Source organism: Pteropus vampyrus, unplaced genomic scaffold, assembly GCF_000151845.1.
Source record: "Pteropus vampyrus isolate Shadow unplaced genomic scaffold, Pvam_2.0 Scaffold85, whole genome shotgun sequence".
NCBI lineage: Eukaryota > Metazoa > Chordata > Mammalia > Chiroptera > Pteropodidae > Pteropus > Pteropus vampyrus.
In genome coordinates, this window is record NW_011888866.1 from 2,084,638 (window position 1) to 2,106,751 (window position 22,114).

The 22,114-nt window shown below is 45.1% G+C and overlaps 1 protein-coding gene across 17 annotated transcripts in view; it reads right to left on the minus strand.

The window, feature by feature from the left end:
- TPM1 (tropomyosin 1) overlaps positions 1-10,060 on the minus strand; it is a 27,736-nt gene extending 17,676 nt beyond the window's left edge. For 2 of the 17 annotated variants that reach the window (XM_023532534.1, XM_011363379.2), the window contains exons 1-2: positions 9,761-9,999; positions 8,532-8,974 (exon numbers count right to left, since the gene is read on the minus strand). In XM_023532534.1, coding sequence (XP_023388302.1) covers positions 8,532-8,819 — 288 coding nt within the window. In that variant the 5' untranslated portion in view covers positions 8,820-8,974; positions 9,761-9,999. Of the gene's footprint in view, positions 1-4,235; positions 4,598-8,531; positions 8,975-9,760 lie in introns of those variants that run through there. The other 15 variants (XR_002781140.1, XM_011363386.2, XM_011363384.2 and 12 more) reach the window with 15 other exon arrangements.
- Between the last annotated feature and the right edge of the window lie 12,054 nt (positions 10,061-22,114).

Here is a 22,114-nt window from a genome sequence, read left to right on the forward strand (position 1 = left end):
CCTCTCAATCCTTTTTGAAGTAAGCTATGGTATAAAACTGAAAACTTCATCAAGTAATATTAATGGGTAACAGCTGACATAAGGACACAGAGCACTTGCTCTCAATACCAGAAGCCAACACTTGCTGTTTCAGAGTAAGACAGACAAAGGTGCTTGTAGGTTACAGCCAAGACTTGAAGCAGTGTTTGGGATACATCTACCTCTATATAAGCTTCCCCTGGGAAATGCCTGGACTCTCACTGGCTTTTCAGGCTCTACCATACTGGTCTGATGGCAATTTTGTCTGATTCCCTAGAATTCAAGATGTTTCATTTCATAAATTAATTAAGGGCACTTCTTTCTTTCTCTTATTTTTGGGGATATGTTCTGTGTTCAAAAGGCCCACATATTTCACCTTCACAAACTTTTTATTTCCAGTATGTGTTTTCTACATTCTGAGGCTTATATAAACATTTTCTAAGATTCCTTTCATCATAGTGGGGGGAGGGGGGGCACTCTACTTAAGAACTTAACCTGTGGTTTCTTCTGCCAGTACAAGTCCATAGCCACATGACCATCTGTTATTTAAAAAGCAGATATAAATAACAAAGCGTTTGGGAAGGGTCAAGACCCCAGATGCAAATTATTTCCAGGCATGGAAATCACCCTTAGTGTGCTAGGTTAGCTGCTTCTAACGACACTCCAAGTGTTGACGCTGCTGGCAAAATCTTTCAGTTTGGGATGCTAGTTTCTTTTATTTCAAAAGTGCTATTGTGTCCTAACAGGTAATGAGCTACTCAGAAAAGAGACTGCTATATTAGTGAAGGCTACCAATTGTCTTCCTGCAGATCTGTTGTTAAACCACCACCAGGCACTCTACCCTTGTGAGGTGCCTTAGAGTTGGATATGTCAGCCCTGCCTCCTCCCTGGCAAAGGTACCAGCTACCTATACAGAGAAAAAAGCAGGCACACCACTTCTCCACTCCCCCCACACCCAACAAGGTACTACACAGAATTTAGAGGCATGCTTGCCCCAACAGAGCAAAATATTACTCCAAATCAGAGTTGAAAAAAAACTTTTACATGGCCTAGAGTTTCAGGACATCCAGATGTTTTAGTGGCCAACACAGCTAAAAAAAAATTAAAAATAGCAATAATTTTTACTTAAAGAATTCCAGTTAAGGCTATTAAGAAATAATTGTAGTAGAATATTATATCCTAAAAATTAATCCTCTGGAATATATTTTCAAAGCCCTGTCCAAACCAGAGTGGAGCATGGAATGATCAAAGGTCAGGCCTTTTTATTTCATGCAAACTGTAGTTATACAGAGAAGGTTTCACCCAACTTGCTGTGTAAGACCAAGTGACTACAGCCAAGTCAAACTTCTGCCCTTATATGGTAAGGAAAGGGGGAAAAAACACTGATGACATTAAGGGGCACTCCCATGGATAACAGATAAACACAACCTCCTCTATCTGTGCCAAAGCCTGTAATTTATGAGGCATGTTTGTATAATGAGGGAGAATGGACATGAACAGGGCATTGTTGTGCCTTTGCCTTGCCTACATATGAAAGCAGAAATTGAGAGTGTGTACACATTCTAGTTACTGCCACCCTGGGAGTGCCAATGTGAGACAAAATGCACCCTTAGTTTCTTAGTCTTAGAAATATTTACCAACTCTAAAGAGGAAATGGCCTCGGAATTTTGTAAATTGGTTATTTCTCATGATTTAATAAAGTTACCAATTAAAAACCTACAGGCCACAACTTTAAGTCTCCGTATTTGCTGGGTACTATTCAGAAAGGAAGAAAGATTGGCTCCTTCTTGCTACTTTTTCCTTTGATAATGACAACAAACAAACAAACAAACAAAATCCTCATGGGTCAAAAGACCTAGTGTCAACTACACTATTACATCAAGCAAAGTAGCCTCATTCCAAACATTTAAAGGGCTCACATACCTTGGAAAAGCAAACCAGTAAGAAATAAGGGAGGACTGATTTTTCCAAGGAAAGTGCTGGTATAACAGGGCCAATTAACTACAGCCTGCCTGAATTGTTGAGAATTTGAATTAAGAGCCAACTTTCCAAATATTTTTTGCAGTGGCTCATGACTTTGTCACAAAATTTTCATCTTTGCTGCCAAGAGCCACTGTGAATGCTAAGTTAACTCATAGCTGTGTCTGAAAACTACCAAGAAACTACCTTAAATTAGCTATAATCTTTTAAGGTCTAGTTTCAGAAGTGAGGAGCAACTTTCAACCTGAAGTTCTCAATGGTCTGACTCCATCCTCAAGTAGCTAGCTGTCTTAAAAGGTTCTGTGTCTAATTACCTGGATAGACTTTTCGAAAATTACGTTAAAAAATGAAGTTATTTAAGCTACTTTTAATATAAAGTTTTGAAAAGAATGAAAGTATTGTCTTTAGCCAACTGGCACAGGAAGATCATTGTTATAAAAATGCACAAAAGAGAAGGTGCGTATAAAAGTAACAACGTGCTCATCATACAATTTATCTTCTGTGTCTCACATCAATCACTAGGCCAGGAGTCAATAAAAGGCTCTCCCTTACAGGACCACATATTCCCTTTCTTAGCAGGGTGAGGAGAATTCTACTGACTTCCACCACTAATACCACTTCAATCCACCAAGCATTCCTTCTAGCCTGCCCATGCCCTCTCCACAAGTTCCAAAGACTAACAAAAACATATTGATTAAAAGCATTTAAATGGAATGTTTTAAGATGTAATACAATGAGCGGGCCATTTTCAAGGCCTTTCGATAAGTGGAGAATTGAAGGTGAAGGAGCAATGAGCTATGCCAAGTGCTGTGCAGTTTTAATACCGGCTGACACAGAACATCTACTTGTTGTGCCTAGCACCACTGTAATTTCTTTATACGTACTAAGTCTTTTCACCCTCACAATAGGTAGGTGCTATTATTACCCACATTTATAATTAGCAAACTGAGAGACTGAGAAGTTAATTTGCCCTAGGTCTCACAGGTAGTTAAGTAGTGGAAGATTCAAATCTTGGCAGTCTGGTTCCAGAGTTCTTGTTCTTATCCATCTCGTTCCATTAGTTCTAATAGTTCAAGGGCAGTTGCTAGCCACTCAGGGAGGGAGTCAGAATCAATTTATCGCCCAGACAAATTCAAAGACATCCACAGGACCGTTGCTGACTTGTTTTCTTAAAAAATCCCTTTTGCATATTGATTTTCTGATTCCTGTCTGTATCTGAAATGTCCTGGTTAGGCCTTCGTCTTAAGAGGAACCTTTTGCTTCTATGTATTTTATGCAAAACAGGTCCTGTAGTTTCTGCAGCCAGCTGTACACTTAACCACTAGGATTTACTCAATTGAGAATAGGCTTGTATTAAGCACAGCGGGACACAATATTATCACTTGTCAAAAAATTCCCAAGGTGTTTGAGTATCTTTATTTAAAATACACACACACCGCACTTTCCCTCCCCAAATTCAACGCCTAAACTAAACTGCCTCTGAAATTCTGTTTCTGTTTGTTGGATACATTTGCCTTAAGAGAAAGAAAAGCCAGGTATTACATGCAACGTGGGGGAGGGGGAAGAAGGCAAGAGAATACACCCAATAATCGTTGACATTTAGCCAACTTTTTTCAAGATTCAGTAACAAAGAAATATCTATCTGTACATTAAAAGGGATGACTAAGGGTCAACGGAACGCAAACTTTATAAATTAGAAGCTGGAGCTGTCAATGTCTCAACCACCAGAGAAATAGACTTCCAGGGAAACCATCAGGGATGGTAGTTTAGCATCCCCGGGTCTCAAAGTCCGGTAGTACCTTAGACTAGACCTGTCGGAGCCCCTTCCCAACGGAACGAATTTCCGAAAGAATTTCCTTCTTCCTTTCCCACCCTCGGAGTAAATGCCAGCAGCGCAAAGTGCACACTCCGGGGGACCCAAGACACCCAGGCCAAATGCAAACACCCCAGAAATGGTGCTCCTTCTGAGAAAGTGCTGCTTCCAGAACCTTCTCAACACCACTCCTACTTCCCCCTGGAGCTTTTACTTTAACCAGGGAGATGGAAAACGCATAAAAAACCCGGCAGAGCCCCTCCCCAGAGCCCCACGCCGGCCGCCCAGGTGCGCCAGGTGCGCCTCGGAGCATGAGGACAGGGGGAGGCTAGTTGGACTCCCGAGGGCTCTGAGGCACGGTGTGGGGCCGACTGGGGAGGAGACGCCTTCGGGTGGGTGGGTGGGTGATGGGTGGGTCCCTTACGGTCTCCCTCAGCTTCCTCTCGTAGTCCAGCTCGCGCTGCAGGCTGCCCGCGCGCTCCTCCGCGGCGTCCGCCTGCTCTTGCAGGCTCCGGATCTTCCTCCGCACCGCCTCCAGCGAGCTGCTCCCCGCCATCGTGCGGGGCGGCGGCGGGCAGGCTGCAGTGGGAGAGGCCGGCTGCTGCGCTCCTGCCGCCGCTGCCGCACTCACGGCCGCCCGGCCGCCCCGCCCAGTCCTCGCCGGACGACGGCGGCGCCCCCTGCGGCCCAGGAACAGCCCGGAAGTCACGGTCTCACCGCCGGTGCAGGCGAACCGCAAGCGGGTGCGCGAGCGCGCGTGGCGGGCGGGGCCGGGCGCGCGCCGCGGACCCCAGGAATTTGTAAACGGCGGGAGGCGCTGCGCATGCTCGTTGCAACGAGTCTTGCTGGCGTCGGGTGCGCGCTGTGGGGCACCTGGCGGACTGCGCCCTGCAGAAGGAGGCCATCAAACAGAGATTTTCCTTCGACTTCCAGCACCGCTCCCCGGCTCCGAGTAGTCCAGGGGTAACGGGACTGGCTGCTAAGGGCGATGGTGCCGCCTACTGGCGGCGGGAGCGCCGCTGCAGAGTCCTGGATTCCTAGGCCCATAAGAGAGGGAAGCCGAACGAGAGATTTAGGGCCTGAATGTACCCCCAAAGGGACTGTTGCTCGTTGTAAAGAACCCCAGGACACAAGATTCTAACCACAACAGCCCTTCTCCTACTCCAAAACTCACGAAATGAAAACCACTAATATATTGCAGTGGTTAAACCTACCTATTCTAAAAGTCTTCCCAAGTTAGAATCTGGCTCCTAGTTCTTTCCTGGCTGTGTGACTTTGGACAAATAACTTGACTTCTCTGGGCTTCATCTGTAAAAGTAGGGTTAATAGTACTTTTCTCATTGGACTGATGTGAGGGTTATGAAATAAAGCGCTTAGCTCGATACCTTGTACATACATAGTTAAGAACTCAAATGATAACTTTAGTTAATAAACAGGCAGGCACTGTCTTAAGAGTCATGCTGGGGCCCATAACCAGCTGTGTGATCTCAGGCCCGCCAGATTCTCTGGGGCTCACTTTCCTTTCTGTAAAAACGGCCATCTCAAGAGTCCCTTCTGCTTGCAAACTTTTCTGCTTTTAGATCAGCTTCTGAGCTCTTTCTGGAATCTGACCAATTTAGGGCTGGACGGAGCTGCCTTTAAAAGGCACACCAAAGAAGACAAAATCCTAAGAGAGCCCCTGGCTACAGCAGGATGAAAACCAACGTGGGCACAATCTCTGGGAATCCACCTCTGCCAATTGGGCTTTGTTTTTAAATGCCTGCTGAGTCTCACACCTTTATTTTCTCACCTTTCAAGTCAGTTCCTGATGTGTTTAAGTGTAGGAGTAATTTAGAAAAAGAAAACAGACCTGACAACCCTCTCCTCCAGAGCTCCTAACAACTAAACTCCTTTGCTTTCCAGACTCATTTTCCATGGACTTTCTCACAGCCTCGGCTGAGGCTGAGTCTCTCCGAAACCCCAGCAATGGCCCTCACATCCGGTAGGTGGAGCCTCTCGCTTTGTTTCCACACAGTTTATCTGGTCAAGGGGAAGGTTACAATTCCTCTCCTAAAGGAGTAGAAACCGTGGCCTCCAACTTTGAGGGTGGGGGTGGGGGACATCTGGGAACCTTCAGAAGGAGCCAGGGAAATTGCTGGACACTTGCAAGTGCTCTAAGCAGCCAACTAGTGACTTAATGGCCTGCTTTCAAACACCTGGGAAAATCAGTTTCAGGTGAGTTCATTTTCATGCTGATGTCATTATAGAAGAGTTTAGGACAGTTCTTAGCCTTGGCTGCACATTGGAATCACCTGGGTCTTTAAAACACTAACAAACGTCTGGGTTCCACTCCCAGAGATTCTTACTTAATTGTCCTAGGCAGCCTGGATTTACGGTTTTTAAACCTCTCTAGGCAATTCAATTTAGATAAGGTTGAAAGAATCACTGACTTAGGAAGCAAAGACCTACAGGGAATAAAGACTCACATACTGTAAATATCAGGTACATAGTTATTGGGGAAGGGGTTGAGGACCAGAGAGAAAATAGGAGCCATCTATCCCCTTCAGCCTCACTTAGATGGAATGACAGCAAAAAATTTAAAACAAAACCATCAGGGATGCTACTTCCTGAATTATAACCGTTTAAGCTATGAAGAGCCCACTTCTGGAATAAGACTTGTAAAGTATGTTGGTAAATTAGAAAAAATATCTTTAGTAGAAGAAAAATGTAAAAATGTTTTACAGTAGTGAATGATGACAATGAAATGTCCTAATCAGAAATGTAATATAATACTACCTCAGGAAACTCACCTCTCTCCCACCTCCCCCTTTCTCTAGTGACATCTGTCTCCTCCTGTTCAAGTAGACTATTTTTACTAGTTAAGAATCACTCTTCACAAACTTTTTCAATATTCCTATAGGTTCCAAACAACCTAAAGTGTTAAAGAGAAGATGAAGAATATATACTACCCCTTCTCCCCCCCTCCCCCAAAAAAGTACCATATTAGGGGCAGTTTTTCAGTGGAAAAAAAAAGAATCAAAACAGTTTCAAAATTCTCCCTCCCCTGCTGGCCCCGCCCCCACCCCAGCTGGTTTTAAATAACCTCTTTTCCACTTCTAATCCACCTCATTGGGAGGCTCCCTTAAACAAGACTTTTCATGGAAGACCTGTAGCACCACATAGTCACAATAATTATGATCTTTTTTCCTTAAGAATTGTAGTAGCTTTTTTCTCCTTCTCTTGCCTTCAGCCTTACTGGGCTATTTTCAAATTCTCTGCATTCTTTTCCTTATAAGGTATATCTCTCCTTGATCTATCAGCGGCTCTTTTGAAAAAGCTAAATAAACGTCCTCTTGGAGAATTTGAGGGAGACAGACATCCTCCATTTAACTATATACAGAACAGACATCTGATCTACATTATACAAAGCAAGAATTATATGTGTTCTTTGGCTCTTTTTCTAAAGCCAGGTAGTTTGTAACTTAAATATTTTAGCTAAATCAGTATTTCCCTGAACCTCCTTTCCAGGAATCTTGATTTTCACTGAAAAATTTTTTGGTCAGATTCTAAATGTCCCATGTCAGGATTTCTCATTTACATAGCACACTTGGAGATTACATTTCAAGCCTTTCAAACCACAAAAAGCTTTTACTGATTTCCAGACCCAAGACCCTCCAGCAATTTGCATTTTACTCTTAGATAAAAAAGTTCTACTGTAGCACTTGGTAATTCAACTTCTGGGCAGTTTCTCTCTGGTGCTCATACATTCTTGGAATTGTTCCCAAGTTCCCAAGAAATTCTTTCCTAATTGGGCCTCTAGGCTTAATTAGGTTCTAGAATGGAATCTAACGGTGTGGAAAAAAAAGGTCCTTTGGAAATATAATGTTTGGCTTGAATTATGCCGCAGAAGAGGCAAGCTCTTCCGCTAAAAGGAATCCTCCAAAGGGAAATGGACAGAGTGCTTTTGCCCTGTGTGCATCAACCCTGAAACTATGTGGTGGTTGTCAGAAGGCTGACAGGTGGGGGTGGGGCAAGTGGGAGGGGGCAGAGGAGGCAGCTAGCTCACTATACCATATAAAGCACTGAGCTATATATAACTCCCAGTTTACTTTTTGGATCTAGTGCCCTCAGACTGCGGACCCAAGCAAGTATCATCTTCCCAGGCAGATCTTAAAAGACTGGATTGACTTCCCTAGTAAGAAAGCAGGCCTCAATGTCTCTGCACCCACCATCAAGCTTAGCATTCTAAGTCAAAGTAGTTCCATGCCATTCCTTCATTCTAGAGGCCAGGTCCTCTGTATCCTGACTAGGCCTACCTTTGAAAACCAGGCCTACCCACCCACTCACCAGAGAGGGCAAAAAGAAAGAAAGAAACTAGGCATTCTGTTTTGCACAAACCTTGGCGATGACACCTCAGAGGTTTTCTGCCACCAGGAAGGCAAGGTTCACCTCCAGCATCCAATTTCAGCTGCTCTATTCTCCCAGCTTCTCACCCACCCACCTCCACCCCAGAGGTGGGGGCAAAGAAAGAGAAAAAGAGAGACAGGAGTGGATGAAATATAAATGAATGTGTGCAGCAGCAGTCCAAGGCAGCATCCAGTGCTCTGGGCCGTGGCGGGGTTATGTGCAGGTGTCCAGTGGGAGGAGGTGACCCTCCTCCGTTGCTCTCTGGCCCCTGTGGTTGAACCCAGAGCGGCCACGCGGGCAGGAGGTGAGGGAGGCAGTGTGTGCGTGCACTTACGTCGGTGGCCTTTTTCTCTGCCAGTTCCAGCTTCTCCTGGGCATCTTTGAGAGCCTCGGAGTATTTGTCCAGTTCATCTTCAGTGCCCTTGAGTTTCTTTTGCAGCGACACCAGCTCATCTTCCAGCTGGGAGTTGGCCGTGGGGGACGGGGGGAGGGGTGCAGCAGGCAGCGTGATACCGCAGGGGAGGGGTGTAGGTGCACAGAACCAAAAGGACAGGGACAGCGGGACAGAGAGAGGGAAAGACAGAGAAGGGAGAGAGAGAGAGAGAGAGATAGAGTTAGCCATTAGTGCGCCGAGCCGCGCGCCCCGGGTACCTTGGCGGCGGTCTCATCGGCGGCCAGGAGACTGTCCTCCGCCTTGTGCAGCTCCTCCAGCACCCGGTCCCGCTCGTCCTCCGACGCCCGCAGCAGCTTCTCCTTCGCCGTGATGTCCTCCTCGAGCTGGGGGGCAGCGGCGGGCGGGCGCGGGCGACCGGCACGGACCGGGTGTTAGACACACACACACGACACACGGGCGCCGGGTTGGCTGGGACCCCTCCGGCTTGGGGCGCCACCGAGTTGGGGTTCAAGGGTCCCCAGGTAACTACCTCCTCTCTCCGGAGCTGGAGGCGCACCGTGGCCCGCCCTGCAACCCCACCTCCCCCCAGGACGAGACTCCTGCCGAGCTCTCAGCGAGCTCAAGTCCACAACTTGAGGATGCAAAAAAAACGCCCCTGGCTTTCGGACCGTATTCTCTATTCTGTCCCATCTTTGTTCTTAGGAAAAAACTCCATGACACACACCCCACCCCTGCCGCCTTCTCTATACCAGTTGAAGGGCGTATTCTGTCCAGGCAAATGCCCGCAAGAACTTCTAACACTTTACGGACTTGATTCCCTTCAATCCTCCACCCTCACGCCTCCCTGCCCCTCCTCCCCCCCAGGATCCAAAATTGATTCCGGATTCTGAGAATCAAGTGCCTCTAGGACTTGAATTGACTTCGCGGGCTCTGGGAACCAGAGAAGGGAAATGAGCGTCCTCAGATGCTACTTAAAAGTTAGAACAAGCCCAAGTCTTGCTCCCCCGCCTCCCCTCAGACGCGCGTCCCTGGCCGTTTAAGGTGAGGGTGGCTCCCCGAATCCTAGGGGTGAAAGGCAGGTATGGATGTAAGGCTGAGTCCCAGGGCTCGGGAGCACCCGGGCGGGCCCGCAGAGGGCGGGTGTCCGGCGGGTGCAGGGAGGTGCCGACCTGCTTGCTCCTGTCCTCCGCCGCCTTCTTATCGGCCTCCGCCTGCTCGGCTCGATCCAAGGCATTCTCCTTGTCGAGCTTCAGCATCTGCATCTTCTTCTTGATGGCGTCCATGGTGGCGGTGGCGAGGGGCCCGGGGGCTGCGGCGGGAGCGGCGAGGCGAACGCGCGGTGGGACGGCCGAGCCGGAGTGCGAGCACGGAGCTGCCTGCTGCTCCCAGATATGTACTTTCCCAAGGGGACGACCACATTCCTCAAGACAGCCAATACTTTTTTGGAAAAGCTTTTTTCTCCTGCCCCCTTTCCATTCTCCTCCCTCCGCCCCCTGCGCCCTCCCCGTTCCTCCCGCGGGGGCCGCTCGCCCATTCGCTGCCGCCTGCCGGCCTCCCAGTTGACGGTGGATATGACTATATATGGGGACCAGAGCCGCGGAGGCGGCAGCCGGAGGCCGCCGGGTTTCCAAACCTGCACGCCAGGGAAAGGGCGCCGGGGCCTCACTGGTGCTGAGCCCAGGGCGAGGCGCTAACCTCTACCCTCCGCACCTCTTTCTCCCGGGGTCAACGCCCTGCATTTGGGGTCCCCAGCCGAGCCCGTTAGGAGTCACAGGGCCCAGGGGAGCAGTGCAGGTATTTGGTGCGCGTCGCCCCCACTGAGCCGCGGCACCCCGGCGCGCTCAGCATCAGGCTCCGGAGGTTGCCAGCAGCCGCCGCACGGGCACCCAAGCCTGCGCGCTCGCGGCACCCGCCTAGCGCATCCCTTGCCACTCTCAGCTTGCCAGGTGTCATCCCGGGAGCTCGCTTCCCAGAAACTCAACTAGAGAAGAGCAAAGGAGTGTTGGGAGGAAGACCTGGGGGCAGCTCCTGAGACTTTCTCTGATGTTGCGGGTCAGAATGTCTGAAAATCTGCCTTCTGCATTCCCTTCTCCCCAGGGAAGGACTCGTCAAATACTTTAAGGACACAGAACCCAGTTACTTTGGTTGTGTGTGCCTGTGTATGTGTTAATGTGTAGGTGGGCGGGTGGCAGTTGAAGGGGAAAGAACATTGAGTTTAGACTCAGGCTTCTTGGTCTTTGGTCTTTATCAACAGCAGCCATGTGACCGTGACAATTAACTTAGCCTTGGTGCTGCAGTTTTCTCATCTTTAAATTCAGGGGGCAGATGATCCCCGAGGTTCCTCCAGATCTAACTTCATCATTTTTCTTGAACTGATTTTAGGGACTTGGCTTCTTTCCATGTTAGGTGTTCAGCTACCAGGTTGCCAAAATGTGGGATAAATGTTATCCCAGCTGTTGTAGCCAAGGCCATAACTCTGAGAAGGAACAGGCCCAGCTTTGTATAGTGTGTTCAGGTTGGAGACAGGAGGATTTTTCCTACATCTCTTACTCCTTCCAGCTCCCAGTGGGGAAAAGCCCACTCTTCTCAGAGCTTTAGTTGGAAGGCAAAAAAGGGGGCTGCCCCAAGGGCCTGCCTGAGACTGGCTGAGGCAGAGTCAGTGAGGGTCTTGTTAACAGTCCCCACAGAATAATTCACAACCTGTACTACATGGATACTGAATATTCCCTGGACGGTACTGGAGCAGATTAGGCAGGCCAAACAACTTGTAAGTCCTTCAGAGAAAGATCAAGTTCCTTTCCAGGATTTTATCATGTTTCTTCCACTAATCCAATTGCCCAGGAGGGAAAACATACCCTGACCTAATGGTCAGAACAGTAGACCTGTGTGCATAGGGGCTGCATGGCACGGAAATTCACCAGAACCCTTTAATCACCATATGTCAACTCAGCCACTGGAGCATTGGCAAAGTTCAAGGCCTATGGGCAATATACAGTTGCAGGGACCACAAGGAGCTGACTCCTCAACTTGGAGATCAGCATAAGGGGGAAGAGTAGGCCCTTAGGAGTTAGACCCCAGGATCTGAATCTGGCCTGACTTCCTCCTTGCAATGTGGCCTTAGTCATGTTACAACCTCTTTAAGCCTCAGTTTTCTCTTCTGTAAAGTAGGTGTGAAAATTCTTCCTTCTTAGGGTTGTTACAAGGGTAGAAATAAGATAATGAAAAGCTTTTTGTCTAGCACATAGCAAAATGCTCAGTAAATTGTAGCTAACTGGGTGGCAGAGGGCAAGTCATTTCTCTGGGCTTCAGTTTTCTCACTTATAAAATTAGGCAACTAAACTAGAGAAATTCCTGGAGGGACCATACTAACAGACTTTTCTCCACTGTGTCTAACATAGCAGAGGAAGTTTTCTGATGCTACAGACAATTCATCAAACACACCTTTGGTGAGAACCAGGCAAGCCCTCGGCTCTGGGATAACTAAATGAATAAGATACATCCCTGTCCTTTAGGTGTTCAGCATGAGCAGAGTTATAAGAATTTGGAGGAGGAAGAAATAGAAATGACCAGGTCAGAGAAGACGGAAAAAGACTTCTCTGAACAGTGGTGGTTTTTATACTGATTTTAGAGGAAGGGATGCAGTTAGAGAGAAGCCAATGGAAGAAAAGGGGATGTTTGATGGTGGTCGGACAATATGTTTATTTGGGGGTAAACTGGGAAGTGAGGCTGGAAAGGTAGATTGGAGGCATATGGTGAAGGGACTTGAATTCTGGGTTCAGACTTTTAGATCTTCTTGTGTGGGTTCTCTTCTCCACTCTGCCCCTCTCACCTAGGGCTATAGGTTCAGAGGTCAAAGACTGTGGTGTCCAATTATGGAACCAGAGCTGCACAGAGCCAAAATTTAAAACCCCTTGGTACAACGTCATTGATCTCTAGGCTGATGGGTTAATGCAGCAGGTCTCTGGACTCAATCATTTGAGATTCTGCCCCATAAATAACCCAACAGCTAGCCAGACCCAATCTTTCTGTCACCAAGGGCTAAGACAAGCAAAACATCATGACTTAACTTCAACAACAATTTCTTCTGTACTGAACAGATGTCTTGGTCTCTGAATGAAGAGGTGGGCTGGACAGCCATGTGCTATAGTGTATATCCCTGTTCTCCAGCTGATTGGCCATGACTCAAGGACAAATCCATAGGCTGATCAGGGACCTAGTGTTGTGGCCTGTCAAGCAAAGATGGACTAGGACACACAGTTTCTCTCTCACCATAGTTTGAGCTAAGGAACGAGGAAAGTATGAATCATTAGCTGAAGCTGCTGAAACAAAGAGGGTTTGCAATCTTGGGCTAGAGATGCCTGTATGAGGGTGATTAAGGCTATTCAAAAGTATTTAGGCTTTCTCCCCAATCATGGTCTTGGTAAGATTGCATATCTACCCCCTACCCTAGTTAAGTTAGATGTGGTCATTTGACTTGCTTTGGCTGAGGAAATATGAGCAGAAGTTACTTATGGCGGACGCTTAAGGAGTTAGCTTGTGGAGTTAGCTTATGCCTCACCATGTTCATTTTAACACTGTTGCTGCTCATCATTCTGGGTTCCCAAGTGTCTATAATAAGCAGAGCTCCCCCTCTCCCTTCAGCTAACCCTTGGTGGATGTGTAGCAAGAGTGAGATATAAACCTTTGCTATTTTAGGTCACTGAGATTTGGGGATTGTTTGTTACTGAAGCATAACTAGCTTTTCCTGAGTAATACAACCACAACAAGCCATGAATCAACTAAGTTATGAGGAAGCAGAGAAGTCTGGTTATAGAGGATGGAGAATGGAGCAGACATAGCAAATAAACAGAAACAACATTAAGAGAAAGAAAATGGGAGACCATGACCAAATTTCAGTTCTAGGGGTCCTTATAATAACCCTCTTTCTCTCCTGAGGTTACATGAGAGAGACTGTTCTGTGGGAGCCTGCACAACATCCTTGGCCTAGAGGTTCTGTGCGTATACCAAGAATGTCTGTGAAATTTCCAGGAGATTTTTTCCAGAGCTTGGTATCGCCATTTCTCAATAAATGTTCATTGAATGACTGTTTATTGGCTATTAGCCATACAAATAAGCAGGAGAAAGCAGTATCTGCGATGGAAAGGTAACAAAACAAGACTCAAAAGACTTATTTCCATTCAAAATATGGACTCTGTTTTATTTTCTGAAGAATGACTGTAAGTATTGTGATAGGGTAGGAGAAATGTCCCACAAATATTTATTGAGCACCTTTTGCATGCAAGGCATTGAACTTGAGTTTGTGGGATCAAGGAAGGTTGATATGAGACACGGATCTTTTCCTCCAGGAAACGTATCTATGTATACTGAGAGGTAAAACCGTCTCTCTGTGGGCCATTAATGTGTATTCCAGCCATATTACCATTAGTATTGTCCCAATGCTTAGTGACACGTGGCTGGTCCTGGGTCTCCCTATGGGAGCTATGAGGATCCCATAGCTCAGGTTTCCTAGGAGACTTTTAATATTAAATATATTGTCCTTTTTCTCCCATAAGAGCACCTATACCTGCCATACTACATTTCTCAAAATTTGTGAGCTTAGCTTAGCTTACTAATGTGACACCTTTAACAGGAACACTCACTTGAATATGTATGTCAAGGGTTGTTTGTTTAGAACAAAACAAAACAACACAAAAACCTCATTACCTGATAGTCACACCTTGTTTAACAGCAAGAGCTCGACCTGTGTTCAAGACTCCCCCAGAGTCAACAGTACTGACTCAGGCAATTAAGGGAAAGTGAAGAATCTATAATTAAACCCAGAGACAATTGTTTCTTCCACTGGGTTCTGGAATGCAGAGTGTTATGCTCACGGCTCATTGTCCCATGGAACAAGATACAGCATGTTCTTTTCATGCACAAAGGAGTTTTCTTTCTCAAGGATTTGTGATGCTTCTATCAAGGACCCAAGGAAAATATGCTCTGTGTCCAGGGAGGGCTTGACATTCTGAGAAAGGCCTTTAGGTCATTGTGGACGCCTTTCTTCATTACTTAGTGACACGTGGCTGGTCCTGATTCTGCTGTGAGGCCCCTGAGTATGTTTGCTACCTGAAGGGTTTGCACAGGCAAATGGTTCTTCGAGTCCAAAAACAGGCATTGAGTTTTCCTGTCTTACATCTCATCTTCTGTCATTCAATAGCAGCAACTATGTAGAGATTTAATCAAGCCAACTTAGGGTAAAATTTAGCTGTCTCAAGAATGGCAATTTCCCTATGTATGTAAAATTTAAAAGGTACTTTCAAGTTCATTATATCCTCACAACACCTTAGAACAGCATCAGGATGAGTGCTATTATTCCCACTCTATAGATTAGAAAATTAAGGGCAGCGACTGGCTGAAGATCACTCAACTGGGAGGTGGCAGTGCAGGGACAACACAGATGTCCCAGCTCCCAGCAACAGTGCTCTTTTTACTAACCATTCTCCAGCCTGTGTTAATATTATAATGTGAAGGGGAGAGGAGAGGAGGCTGCCAGAAGTCTATTCTACATATGAACATGCTTTAAAGGTGGTAGTAATGAGTCCGGGTGTGGGCCAGCATAGTTACTACTACATCCTGGGCTCCTTGACCCACCCCCACACTTGGCTGATGGGAGAACCTGAGGAGAAAGTGTGGTTGGAACAAGGAAGCCTTCCTTTTATACTCTTGTGTTTATGGCCCAAGGCAGGACAAAAAGGACTTCTTCACAAATAAAGGCAAGTATGTTAATTTTGTTCTTAGTAGCTCCAAGAGAGTTTAAGGTAATCATTAGAAATCCACACCTGCTTCCCTCAAAACCCTTGGATTTGTAAAGCAATGAGCCACCAATCAATCCAGGCAGTACCTCTGCGGGGAAATGAAGACAAACGATGTAGTCAGGACAGCATCTAGTGCCTCTTCAAGCCTCATCTTGTGCAGAAATGAAAGCGTCCCCAGGCTTTGCGGTCCAGAGACCTGAACCAGCCTCAGGGGCCACATCTAAACTTTGGAGTGGTTTTAATGATTACTTCCCTGCAAATCCCACATTCTTTTCATATTGGATGCCACCTGTTCATTTTTATGTTTTTGTACTTGGTTCTCAAGTTTCCACTGATGTCCTTAACAGGAACAGATGTGGATGTGACCTTTGCAGTCTCCTGAGTGGCAAACAGAGCTCCATTCTTATTTTATAGACTGTGAAACCTGATGTAAAAACACCCATGGATGTGCCTCCTGCGCTGACACCTGCTTATAACTCATCCAGGCTATGGGAAGGCCACTGTGTTAGGGAAATTCAAAACTGGGATTTCTGAAATTTTGTTCCTGCACCTATGCCATACTCACTGCCAACAACTTAATTTTCAGTTGTTGTTATTTGGCTTGGAGGGCTATGGATAAGCCTAGGTTACTGAAAATGGACAGTGGACTTCCTGTTTTTGTTAAGGCCCTTTCTTGGCTGACTAGCAAAACTCTTCTCCCAAGTACTTTCTCCTGGGACCCTGGCTTCTCTTTAGAGAGCCTGTTTTCTTTTTCTTAAGTATTAAATTTACTGGAGTAACACTGGTTAATAACATTATGTAATTTTCAGGTGTATAACATAATTCAACATCTGCGTACTCTACTGAGTGCTCACCACCTGAAGTCTAGTTTCCTTCCAATACCATATATTTGTGCTCCCTTCCCCTTCTGGTAACCGCCATTCTGTTATCCACATCTACTGTTTTCTTGATTTAGTAGGAACTGCTATTTCTCAATAGGAAAGCTCTTTCTCCAAGGGACCATTTCTGCCTCAGTAACTCCAATGGAGTAGGGAGAGCCAGACCTTTTTTGCTTCTCGAGACAGAGTTCTTACTACTTGAGACAGAGGAAGCTCTCAGTTCTTTTTCTGAGATCCTGCTGCTCAAGGAGGGAGCTCCGGGGCTTCCGGCAGAGTTCCAGAAGAGGCTGGGTATTTTTAGCATGGCCTTCTTTACTTACCAGCACCTGCCATGATCTGTAACCCAAGGGGCTACTTAAATGCCAGTGAGATGACTGAGGACAAGGCAGTCTGAGCTAATGTCCTAAAATATCACCCAAGGGAGGCTTTTTTTTTTTTTTTTTGCAGGATTCATTTCATTACTAGCTCTGTTCCTTTTCTTGTTCCTCCCCAAACTGTGGAGCTGTTACAGATCCTGGTTGAGATGTGTGACATCTGCCTTGGGAAGTAGTTGGAGAAAACCACTGGATCTGTGTCTCTTGATGCCAGACGGTTTTGTTATGATGATTCTACTCTTGGCTCCCAACTTCAGCCTTCTCCTTCTACAGTTTATGCCAGATGGAAGCAAGAAAATGTCTACATATATTTCCCTGGAGCAAAATTTTCTTTTGCTATCCATGAAAATATGTGAAGATGGGACACAGAGTCCAATGAATGTTCTAGATCAAACGATGGTAATGAGGATGCAAACATCTTTCTCATAGCAGATATAACTCATTTAAACTCATTATCCCCTAAAGATGGTACAAGCTGGAAATAGAAATATGTCCTCAAGAAGCCTGATACATTGTGGAGGACAGATGCATCATGGGTCATAAAAGATAATGAGAATGTCTTAGGATGGCTCTAATCCTGGAGTTTGACATCAGCCCATAGTACCCACTGCATTCCTTGGTGCCACTGTCAGATGTACAATACTGGGCTGATAAATTTTAGGGCTAGCAGAGTGTGGAAGTTCTTAGTGCCTCTGCTGGTTTCTTTGGCTATTCTTAATTCTTACAAATGCCATGGAAGACCTGGTTATGAAGTCAAGAGCTTATATCAAAAGAAAGTGAACCAGAACTTAAATGTTTAAATTTTCACTCAACTAAATGAAAACTGACCCTTCGAAGTGGTCAGTTTTCATTTAGTTGAGTGAAAAACACAAGCAGTGAATCATACATACAGTGATACAATATACTAAAAATTATATGTCTGCTATAATATATATCACATACACATATATATGTATATACACACAAATAAAAAATTTGGAAAGTTGTACATCAATCTGATAATTGAATTCGCTTCCTCTAAGGAGGTCGGAGGGGGACTAGGATTGAATATGGTGGTCAAAAGGGAATATAGCCACATCTTTAAGGTATAATTTGTGTAAGTAGAATATTTTTATGAATTATATAATTAAAGTGTTAACACTCTTGTTCTTCTTCACTGTTATTTAAAGATATATTCCTGAGTTTCTTACAGAAAATTTTGGAGGGCTTATAATTGCCTGAGTCTCTCAGAGGAAGGGAAATCCACTATGGCATATACACTACCCAAAGCCACACAGCAATTAAAAATCAATTAAAAAATAAAGTGGTGTCCTCCTGGGCACCTGTTTTTAGGTACCTATCATTTGTTGGGCATAACACTGGGCACCAGACATTTAACTAGCAACCCAGCATTCTAGCCTTCCATGAGATCCTTTATTTCATTGCTTGAGGCAAACTCAAAATTTCAAGCTACCCCCTGGAACTGCCATTAGTGCTATATTACAAGCCATGCAATAAAATTAGTTCATTACTTTACCATCCTGTGTTTGGACCAGAAGCAACATGTCCCCAGCTTGATTACTTATCAGATTTGCCACACCTGGTTCCTGATGGCTAATGGTTATTAACAGAACACCAACCTACCTTCAGAAGATAAAGATTTGACTCATGGCAAAGTCAAAATAATGTGCGACAAGAGTTTAAGGAAACAGAGGCTCTAAGTGTGGAGCTCAAAAATACTTTCGGAAAAAATAATAAAAGAACGTAGCAAAATATTGACTATAATTTCTTAGATGATGGAATTATGAGAAATTTCTGAAATACTTTATGTACTTTCCATATTTTTACTTTTAACATAATAATTCAATACATGTTCAAAAACTCCTTTAACTATCAGCAACAATGTAAATATGAGGCCTCTCAAGGGACCATTTTGAAAGGGACAGGCTTATGATTCTGAATTACCTGTTAGGTTACTTGTCATATTCTGCACATTCCATATTTCACAATCATAGGCTATTTGTATACTTGTCTTAATGCCTCTCCTAGCACAAAAAAAATCCTTGAGTACTACCCCTCTGCCACTAGCACTGAACTTAGGACTTCCACTGAGTAGTAAAACAGATAATAACAGCAGAGGACTCTCACTAGACTAGGCTCGAACAAGGCTAAGGCTAGGACTTGAACCCAATTCAGACAGGCATCGAGTTCACCTTCTTGGCCACTAGACTATATCAGCCCTCGCAGTGCTTGATGGGAGTAGACCCACAACACAGGTTTATTGAGTAAACAGATGTTTCATGTGTGCATTAAAAATTAGTTGTAATATCTTATAATTACATGTCATTGGTAGCAATAGGAAAGCCAGCAGCCAGTACCTTCTCAGCTAAGAGAAGAAAGCCAAAGTCACTCTAGCCTGTTTTCACCTCTGCTCTTTGTCCGCCAGCCTTGAAGTCTGAACAAGGACGGTAAGCTACCGGTTGGGAATGACGTGCTTCCCCCAGGTGTGAACTCAGCAGGGAAGCTCTTACTCATGTCCCTCTCTCCTCTGGAGAAGCTGGTATGGCTTGCGACTTCTCAGGCATCAGTCAAATTCCTCCAAGGCACGAGTGAGTGCTGGCAATTGTTCTCTGATTCCTGGGTTCCTCCATTATAGGGAAGCCAGTGTGGATTTGCCCCTCAGTGTCATTTCTTTTTCGTGCTTGCCAAGTTGGGGGGCTTGGGTGCCTTAGTATTGCCAGAGACAAACAGAAGCCTGAGAAGTCACAGCCCAATCACTGAGCACACCTGATCCAGTGTGAGGCCAGGCTGTATTCCAGCCATCCTGTCCAACACAACAGTTGAGTGGGTCCAGTTTCAGAAGTCAATACCAGGATGTAGATTGCCTTGTTTGCGGGGGAAATGCCTTCTTGGGATATGGAATCACCCAGGCTAGAGTCTGAATTGGGATGAAGGCCCTTAATCTCTCCCTGCTTCAGTTTCTACTTCTGCAAACTAGAGACAAGAATACCAATGTCATAAAATTGTTAGGAGGATTAAGTGTGATAACAGAAACACTGTGTCTGTCACTTCCCCTCCAACATTTCACATTTGGGGAAATGATCAGCAGATTATCTCCTATTTACCCCTTGAAACAAACAAGCTCACTTTTCTTGCTACCAGATATGTCTTCTGTATAATCCACTGATGAATAAAACTGAACCATTCTTGTCTTATATTTCACAAAGAGGAATCAAGGATACACATTTCTGTTTGTACCTTTCTGGGGAGTTGAAAAGTGCTTATTTTAAAAACATAGGCTTTAAAATTAGACCAACCGATTTTGCCATTTATTAGTTCTGTGACATTAGCCAAGTCACTAAACCTCTCTGTATCTCAGTTTCCTCGTCTGAGAAATGAGGATAAATAATAATACCCACTTCGCCAGGTTGTTCTGCTACTTAAGCTATTTAATGACTAAGCCACAGTACCAGCCATATAGAAAGTTTCAATAATTATTACCTTTATAATTATTATAAATTTATCAAAAGGTCCAAAGCACATGAACAGGTGTACACATGTTTGTGTGTTTGTGAGTCTGTGTTTAAAACATGAACCTAACACATTATTATCGCACCATTTGGATTGTTTTCTTTGCAATGAGCTCTTCTCTACTCTAAACCCTACTCAGAACAAGGCTGCTCTCCTGCGACTTGGCCCCCTGATTCCTTTTCTCTTCCAGGCCAGTTTGATTATATATTTTAATTAGATATCTCTTGCATGAAAATGCTAAGTAGGTGGGACCTTGAAGCCCTGCCAGAACTGTATCATGTGGGCTTTGGGGCCAGTCAAGACCTGGATCCCTATTTGTTTTATTTTTAAACTTTTCATTGACATATACCATGCATTCAGATATATACATGTATCATACTCATATGGCTTATGGAATTTTCACAAACTCAACAAACCCATGTGACCAGCACCCAGATTGAGAATCAGAACATTCCAGAAAACCCTGTGCCCCCTTCCACATACTGTTTCCCTAAGGGTAACCACTATTCTGATAGTTTCCTGTTTTTGAAATTTGTATAAATCTGGTTCCTGATTTTGAACAGCTCACTGCATATTTCTCTCCTAAATCTACACTGTGGTTAGATCTCCACCTGTTTTTGATTATTAATTTAAGTGTCCACAAACTTTTATTCAGCAGCAGCTCCGTGCAAGGCATTATGTTAATTAACTAAAGCAAAAGAAATTCAATGTCTTGGGTGAGTGGTCTTTTTTTTTTGCCATCTTCTTCATGTGAAGCCACCTCCTCAAGCTGTTTCTCTCTAGAATGAGGTCCAAGTTTCCTATACTCTTTTGTCTGGCTCTTACTCTGTATCTTATCCATGAAAGTGAGTCTTTCTGGGTATAGATCCCAACGGAAACACACTAGGGTATTTGATTTCCAACTCCAGAATTTCAGGAGAGAGAATTTAACTGGCCTGGCTTGGTCCACTCTTGGTCATGTCAGCTATAACTAGAGGATTAGGGACACATGATGCTAGTGGGCTGTGTACTCCTTGACCCCTGCCCTGAAAAGAGTGCTGCTGAGGAAGGGGGAGGGGCATGGCTTGAGGTTCTCAGCAAGTACCAGGGTTCACACTGGCCCCATCCACTCTATTTCTTTTTCTTCTCAGACTCCAATCCTTGACTCAAAGTCTAAACTGACTTATTCACCCTCCGAACCAAATTTGAACTGAAGTAATTAGATAATGTGGCTCATGGAGGACTAGGGCCACTGCTTTCCAAACTGCCATTTGAGGGGCATTTCCAGCTCAGAGTTGGATGGCGGCTCTTTCATATGGCTCTGAGAATCAGCTGTGGTTTTATAGAAACACAAACTCTGCAGTTTCTCCCTCTGAAGGAGGGGTGTGTTCCACCACAGCAGAGATCTGGCCCCTGAAAACTAATTTCCTGAACACAGGGACCACCAACTGTTTATGATGATGACTATTATTGCAGAGCGTTGGAATTCCTGTCCAGATTCCAAAAGTCACCCGCGTGAAAGAGTGTTTGCAACGGCATCCCGAATCCTGCATAACCTTGTGGTCAGAGTGAAGAGCGCAATGCTGGGTCTACAGTCTCAGCTCTGCTTATATCATGTGGGACACAGTGGTATGGGACTGTGCTCAGTTTGCTTTACATCCGGGAGTCCATTTAATCCTCACTGCAAATCCAAGAGAGACACTATTACTACTCATTTTTATGAATGTACAAACTGAGGCAGAACAGGGTTAAGTATAACACAAATAAAGCCCGTGATCATTTATAAAGTGCTTTCCTCCTTATTTACACCTCAAGAAACCCCATTTTACAGATGAGCTTATGGCTCAGTTTCCTGATTTTGCACAGGTCATAAGTGGCAGGGGCTGGACATAACTCAAAACTCTGACTCCAGTCCCCTAAGGCAAATCACAAATAATTGTAATAAGAAGCAGATGGTGAAAAATGCTTTTAGACCAGCGGTCCCCAAC